Source organism: Mandrillus leucophaeus, unplaced genomic scaffold (genome assembly GCF_000951045.1).
Source record: "Mandrillus leucophaeus isolate KB7577 unplaced genomic scaffold, Mleu.le_1.0 Scaffold1018, whole genome shotgun sequence".
Taxonomy (NCBI): Eukaryota; Metazoa; Chordata; class Mammalia; order Primates; family Cercopithecidae; genus Mandrillus; species Mandrillus leucophaeus.
Window position 1 is genome coordinate 80,248 of NW_012098299.1, and position 7,516 is coordinate 87,763.

General features: G+C 42.0%; 1 protein-coding gene across 1 annotated transcript in view; it reads right to left on the bottom strand.

Annotated features, from left to right (window-relative positions):
* The window catches only part of LOC105537115 (CDK5 regulatory subunit-associated protein 1-like), a 61,697-nt gene extending 54,445 nt beyond the window's left edge, over nt 1-7,252 (bottom strand). Inside the window, exon 1 of the mRNA XM_011976604.1 lies at nt 7,165-7,252. Within this exon, the coding sequence (XP_011831994.1) occupies nt 7,165-7,252 (88 nt within the window). The remainder of the gene's footprint in view (nt 1-7,164) is intronic.
* Between the last annotated feature and the right edge of the window lie 264 nt (nt 7,253-7,516).

Sequence of the window (7,516 nt, forward strand, 5' to 3'; positions counted from 1 at the left end):
AAGAAATGCCTGCCTATTCTTCCACTGGGCTGTGGGGACCTAGCCAAGATGCAACTTCCAGAGTCAAACAATAGGATTGAAATAAATATAACGGTAATTCAGCAAATACTATTTTGTCCTTTCACAGGTTAACCATGGTGGTAGCTACAGAGGTATGCCTCTCAGATTTCCTTCGAGAGAGTCTACTGCAGGGAGCCTCTGCTTGCTGCCCCTTGGGATCCATCACGACATTCATTCTGAGGACAAGAATCCTCTGTGTTGCTACCAAAGTGGGGATACCAGAGCAGGGCCTATGCGGGACTCCTCCAACAGGTGGCCTTGCTTGGGGTTCTCCTCAACCTGGTCAAGTCTCTCAGAACTGTGCTGAAATCTGGGCCTGGCGCGGGAGCTCACACCTGTAATTCCAGCACTTTGCGAGACCAAGGTGGGCGGATCACTTGAGGTCAGGAATTCGAGAGCAGCCTGACCAATATGGCCAAACTCCATGTCTACTAAAAGTACAAAAATCAGCCAGGCATGGTGGCATGCGACTGTAATCTCAGCTACTGGAGAGACTGAGGCAGGGGAATTGCTTAAGCCCAGGAGGCAGAGGTTGCAGTGAACTGAGATTGCACCACTGCATGCCAGTACCTGGGTGACAGAACAAGACTCTATCTCAATAAAAAGAGAACTGTGCTGCAATCTGAAGCTCTTCTTAACCAACCAACCCTCCCTTCCTGCCTTCCTCCTTTCTCTCTTTTCACAGGTATCAGACCTACATTACCATCTGAAGCTCTCTCCATCCCCTTCTGTTCCCTCTCCCTGTATCCTTCACAGAAGTTTCACACAAAAAATCTATTGCATGTCTACATTCATTTTGGTACCTGCTTTCCTGAACTGACTCAACCTACTCTGTTCTGTTGCTTTTATATTGATGTACAGAGAATAACTGCTGTTGAGACATCCCTTATTAGCTATAACTAGGAGAATCACGCATCCTGATTTGCCCAAGATAATCTCAGATTATATTTTCTATCAAGCATAATTATTAACAGCCTCCTGCATACTCTCAAAGTCTCCCACTTTGGATAAAAAAATATTGTTAGCCCAGCTTTAGGCTATATTCAAAGATTAGTTTAATAAAATGTTTCCCAAAGTATATTTCGTGGACCATAACTCAGAAAATGCTCTAGGCAAAAGAGCTCGCTGGACAAATAAACTTGGGAAATACTCTTGTAAATTCACCACTCACATTAGTGTGTTCAAATCTTGGAGTAAATCTTAGAGTAGTATATCCTGCAGTAGAAAATCTCGTTTAACTTGGTTGTTACTCGGTGTTTGCTAAGCTTATTTGACTACAAGGCTTTTTTAAAATCTTGAATCCATAATACCATTGAGTGAACCACTGCCAAGGCTGAATTCTCTCTACTCGCCTCTACCCTTGAAAACAGCTCAAAGTATCAGCGGTTTCACAGTGCAGCAGCTTGTTCACTTAGAGGTGCTGGCTTGATGCAAAAAACAACTGGGCCCCAGTCTGTTCTGGCTATGGATTCACCTCCGAGTGCAATTCACATTAGCAACTGTGATCCACAAAGCCATGTGGGCCCTTGGTTAAGTGAGGTCATTTGGATTTAAATGTTGTTTTTTAATGGCTTCTAATTTTGCCCATAAAATTTTTCAATCATAAAAATCCTCATTTTTAGTACCAAATTGGAAATGTTGTCAACAAATCACTTCATCTACAGTCACTGAGGTGATTTCAAAGAGCCCGTTCCATCTGGCCAGTTCTCCTGCTCTCAGCCCTGCCAAGACCACACCATAAACCCAATTTTTAAATTTGGAATGCTAGAGTTGGCTGCTTCCAAATTTAGTGTGCACTTTCAGCTCATTCAGTCTCTTGGTTTCCCCTCTTACATTACATACGTGTATATCTGTCCACCCCAACGAGATGTAGGTATTTTAAGGGTACACATGTACCATAGGCATCAACATACCACCGACATGGTAGGGTTTGAATGTAAATTTTCCTCCCACACTCAATTGTTGGAACTTAAAGCTCAATATGATGGTATTAAAAGGTGGGACGTTTTGGAAGTGATTAAGTCATGACGGCTCTGGCCTCTTGAAAGGGATTAATGTCCTTATGAAAGAGGTTTCCGAGAGGGCCTCGCCCTTCTATCTCTTCCGCTGTGTGAAGACACAACATCTGTCCCTTTTTCCCTTCCATCTCTTCTACTCTTTGAAAACATGGCATTTGTCCCCTCTGCAGGATGCAGCAACGAGGCGCCATCTTGGAAGCAGAAAGCGAGGCCTTGCCGGACACGGAATCTGCTAGCACCGAGATCTTGGACTTCCCAGGTTCCAGAACTGTAAGCAATAAGTTTCTATTATTTAAAAATTATCTAAGTCTAAGGTATTTTGTCATAGCAGCAGAAATGGACTAAGGCATGACATATTTTGGGAAAATGGTTTTGTCTAGTGCTTTGCGGAAAGAAAGGAAGCAAAGGAGAGAGGAAGGGGGAGAGAGAAGGGGGGTGTGAAAGGGAGGCCGAGAGAGGGAGAAAAAGAGGAAGGAGGGAACGAAGGGAGGGAGGAAAGAAGGAAGGGAGGAAGGAGGGAAGGAGGGAAGGAGGGAGGGAAGGAGGGAAGGAAGGAGGGAAGGAAGGAGGGAAGCAAGGAGGGAAGGAAGGGAGGCAGGAAAGGAGGAAGGAGAGGGAGCAGGGGAGGGAGGGAAGGAAGGCTTTTACCAGCACAAAAGAAAACTATAAAAGATGGCCTTATGTTTGTACTGAAAAGACTAACTTGATAACTTGATATTTGGTCAAAATAGTGTTTATGTTCTGTTGACGCCCTGACATATTTTATGTATTACAGTTAAAATATATTTCTTTAAGTGTTCATAAGGTGAGGAGCCCGGGGAAACAAAGGAAAAGAATAAAGTGCAAGGGTCTACTGTATTTTCATTAAAGAAACCCTGATTCAATTTATTTCAGCCTTATGTTATCTTTTTCCATCTTCCAATTGACTGAATTAGTTAGTAACTTAATTCTTGAGTACTCTTGATATGCAGGAAAGAACGAGAGCCTAAATAATGTATATATTTTAAATCCTTAGGTAAGGATATAATTCTCTTGCCACTCTGTAAATACCAAGACCCTTATTTTTAAAATGTAACACCAAATTCCCTGACTGGGAAAAAACATAATGATCCATTGTATTATCATTGTATTTTTTATTCTGGGTCCTAAATCATTCAATGGGATAAAACAAAATGCCCTATTTATGTTAAATATTGATCTATTAAAGTATATATTTTAAAAACTAGAGGACTTGTTCAGTTCTTACCATCACTTTCAATTTTCTGCCTTTAAAAATTGGGAGAGTCTGGGTGTGGTGACGCATACCTGTAATCCCAGCACTATGGGAGGCTGAGGTGGAAGGATCGCTTGAGCTCAGGAATTTGAGACTAGCCTGGGCAACATAGTGAGACCTCGTCTCTACTAAAAATAAAAATTTTTAAAAATGGGGGAAATTATTTAATGTAATATAGTACCATTTTTATACATGGTCTGGTTAGATTTAAAGGGAAATGTCCTAAACAAGACATTGTTTAGGTAGACTCCACTAAATCCAATTATTATTATTTTTTAATCAGAAAGCAAGAAATTTAAAATTAGCCAGGTGAGGTGGCTGGCGCCTGTAATCCCAGCTACTCGGGAGTCTGAGGCAGGAGAATCACTTGAACCCAGGAGATGAAGGTTGCAGTGAGCAAAGATCATGTCGTTGCACTTCGGCCTGGGCAGCGAGAGTGAAACTCAGACTCAAAAAGAAAAAAAAAAATAGAAAAGAAAGAAAGAAAGAATTTTAACTACCAGTCTGAAATGGTTTTTCTTGAGTAACTTCTGGTATAGCATTTTGAACTTCCATTAAAATATGGTACACAACAACAGAAAGAAAAAAAAAAAAAACAGTACCACCAGGAAAATCTAGTATTGGGGATAATTTCAATTTAATATAAGTTCAAGAGAATTGCAAACAAAATGAGCCTGACTAACTGAAGAGAATAAGGGAAGACTGTCTTCCTGCTCCAGTATTATTTTCCAGGTCTGATATACAAGACCTGGGCCATGGAGAAGACTGAGCAGCTGCTCCCGTTCTGCATGTGTGGACTTTCGAGACACTCATGATGCTATCAGTCTTTCCTCGCCTTCACTGCACCTCTTCAACCAGCTCCTCTCTTTCAAAATTCATTTGGAGGCTGCAGTCGCCATAAAATAAACTGATCAGAAAAGTCAGTGGAGGTCTGGAAGTAATGCTTTTAGTTCTAAAAAATTAGTCTGCCCAGATTCAATCAAAGACAAAACATCTTATACAGCAACAGCTCAGCCCACGCTCCTCACTCCACACTGTCTACCTAATATTGCTCTCTTTGCATGTCCTGCTGACATAGTGAGTCCAGAGTGGACTCACAATCTTCCTCCTAGAATACACATGCTCTCTCCCAACAAAAGGCAATGTCACTCACCCAGTTAATTAACCTACAGGTTGCTGGTGGTTCTTACTCCTCCTTCTCCCTCATTCATATCCAAGTCTGTCATTTCTGCTTCTTATTCATTTGTCAAAAGCATTCATTACTTCCCATCACCACACCACTTCCAGCCTTCACCGTCTCTTCTTTTTAGGAGTAGTTGTGTGATGGTACCTCTTTTAAATTTTATTTTATTTTTTTGAGACAGGGTCTCACTCTGTCGCCCAGGCTGGAATACAGTGGTGCAATCTCAGTTCACTGCAACCTCTACCTCTGGGGTTCAAGAGATTCTCCTGCTTCAGCCTCCCAAGTAGCTGGGATTACAGGCATGCACCACTATGCCCAGATAATTTTTATATTTTTAGTAGAGACGAGGTTTCACCATGTTGGCCACGCTGGCCTCAAACGCCTGGCATCAAGGGATCACCCACCTTAGCTCCCAAAGTGCTGGGATTATAGGCGAGAGTCACTGTGATTACCTTTTTTTTTTTTTTTTTAAATTTTACTTTAAATTCTGGGATACATGTGCAGAATGTATAGGTTTCTTACATAGGTATACATGTGCGTTGGTGGTTTGCTGCACCTACCAACCCATCATCTAGGTTTCAAGCCCCACATGCATTAGGTATTTGTCCTAATGCTCTCCCTCCCCTTGACCCCTACCCACCGATGGGCCCCGGTGTGTGATGTTCCCCTCCCTGTGTCTATGTTTTCTCATTGCTCAACTCACACTTTTGAGTGAGAACATGCGGTGTTTGGTTTTCTGTTCCTGTGCTAGTTTGCTGAGGATCATGGCTTCTAGCTTCATCCATGTCCCTGCAAAAGACATGATCTCATTCTTTTTTATGGCTGCATAGTATTCCATGGTATATATGTACCACATTTTCTTTATCTAGTCTGTCATTGATGGGCATTTGGGTTGGTTCCAAGTCTTTGCTATTGTAAATAGTGCTGCCATAAACATACGAGTGCATGTGTCTTTACAGTACAGTGATTTATATTCCTCTGGGTGTACACCCAGTGATAGGATTGCTGGGTCAAATGGTATTTCTGGTCCTAGATCCTTGAGGAATCACCACACTGCCTTCCACAATGGTTGAACTAATGTATATTTCCACCAGCAGTGTAAAAGTGTTCCTATTTCTCCACAGCCTCGCCAGCATCTATTTCTTGACTTTTTAATAATTGCCATTCTGACTGACATGAGATGGTATCTCACTGTGGTTTTGGTTTGCATTTCTCTACTGATCAGTGATGATGAGCTTTTTTTCATATGTTTGTTGGCTGCATAAATGTCGTCTTTTGAGAAGTGTCTGTTCATATCCTTTGCCCACTTTTTGATGGGGTTGTTTGTTTTCTTCTTGTAAATTTATTTAAGTTCCTTGTAGAATCTGGATATTAGACCTTTGTCAGATGGGTAGATTGCAAAAATTTTCTCCCATTCTGTAGGTTGCCTGTTCACTCTGATGCTAGTTTCTTTTGCTGTGCAGAAGCTCTTTAGTTTAGTTAGATCCCATTTGTCAATTTTGGCTTTTGTTGCCATTGTTTTGGTGTTTTTGTCATGAAGTCTTTGCCCATGCCTATGTCCTGAATGACATTGCCTAGGTTTTCTTCTAGGGTTTTTATGGTTTTGGGTTTTACATTTAAGTCTTTAATCCATCTTGAGTTAATTATTATATAAGGTGTAACCATGGTTACTTTTGTGTGTCCACTTGCCTGGGCCACAGGGTGCACAGACATTTGGTCAAACAACTCTGGGTGTCTCTCTGAGGGTGATTCTGGGTGAGATTCATGTTTCAATAGGCATATTCACCAAAGCAGATTGCTCTCCCTCCTGTGAGTGGACCTCATCCAATCAGTTGAAGGCCTGAATAGAACAAAAAACCCAACCGTCTTGTGAGTAAGAGAGAATTCCTCCTGCCTGAATGCCCTAGATAGGACATGGGTCTTTTCCTGCATTAGGACTCAAACTGAAACCTCGACTCTTCTTGGATCTCAAGCCTACAGGCCTTTGGCCTGGAACTTACACCATTGGTTTTCCTGGTTCTTGGGCTTTGGGACTGAGACTGGAGCTACATGCTCAGCACTACTGTGTCTCCATCTTGTCAATTGCAGATCTCAGGACTTGCCAGCCCCTATAATCACACAAGCCAACTCCTTAGAAGAAATTTCTTTCTCTCTGTCTCTCTCTGTCTCTCTCTCTCTCTCTCTATATATATATATGTGTGTATATATATACACACACACACACACAGATGTATACATCCTATTGGTTCTGTTTCTCAGTAGAAAACTGACTAATACGAGTAACCCCCTAATCATCTCCTCAGGGTCACTGCCTCCCCTCCCTATCCCATTTTCCACAGAGCATCCAGGGTGATCTCAGACTACACATCTGATCATGGCACCACCCTGCCTAAAATCCTCTAAAGGCTTTTTATTCATCTTAGGAAAACACCCCAAATCCTCAACAAAGGCTGCATGGTCTGCCCAACGGGGCCCCTGCACTTGGCTTTAGCCACTGTAGGCTTCTTTTATTCAAATGCCCTATACTCTTTCCTGTCTCTGCAGCTTTGTACATTCCATTTCCCTGCCTGAAATAGTTTTTCTTCCACCGTTTATGATGCTAATTCTAATTCATCCTTTATTGCCTCCACTTGAGGAAATTTCCACAAGTTTCCCAACCTGCAATTCTAGAACAATGGTCCCGTTATATGTCACACCCTGCATTTCCTCCGTGACCATGCGTGTTGCTAAAGGTTACTTATGTAATGGTTTGTTCGATGTCTTTTCCACCACTGCTCCATACCCGTGCGGGCATCTGAATTGCACACAGGAAGCCCTCTAGCAATATTTGTTAACAAAAATGAATATGTTATTTGCAATAAACCTATATAAATATAGTTCGTTTGTTTTTTCTTTTGAGACGAAGTCTTGCACTGTCGCCCAGGCTGGAGTACAGTGGTGTGATCTCGGCTCATTGCAACCTCCGCCTCCTGGGTTCAAGCA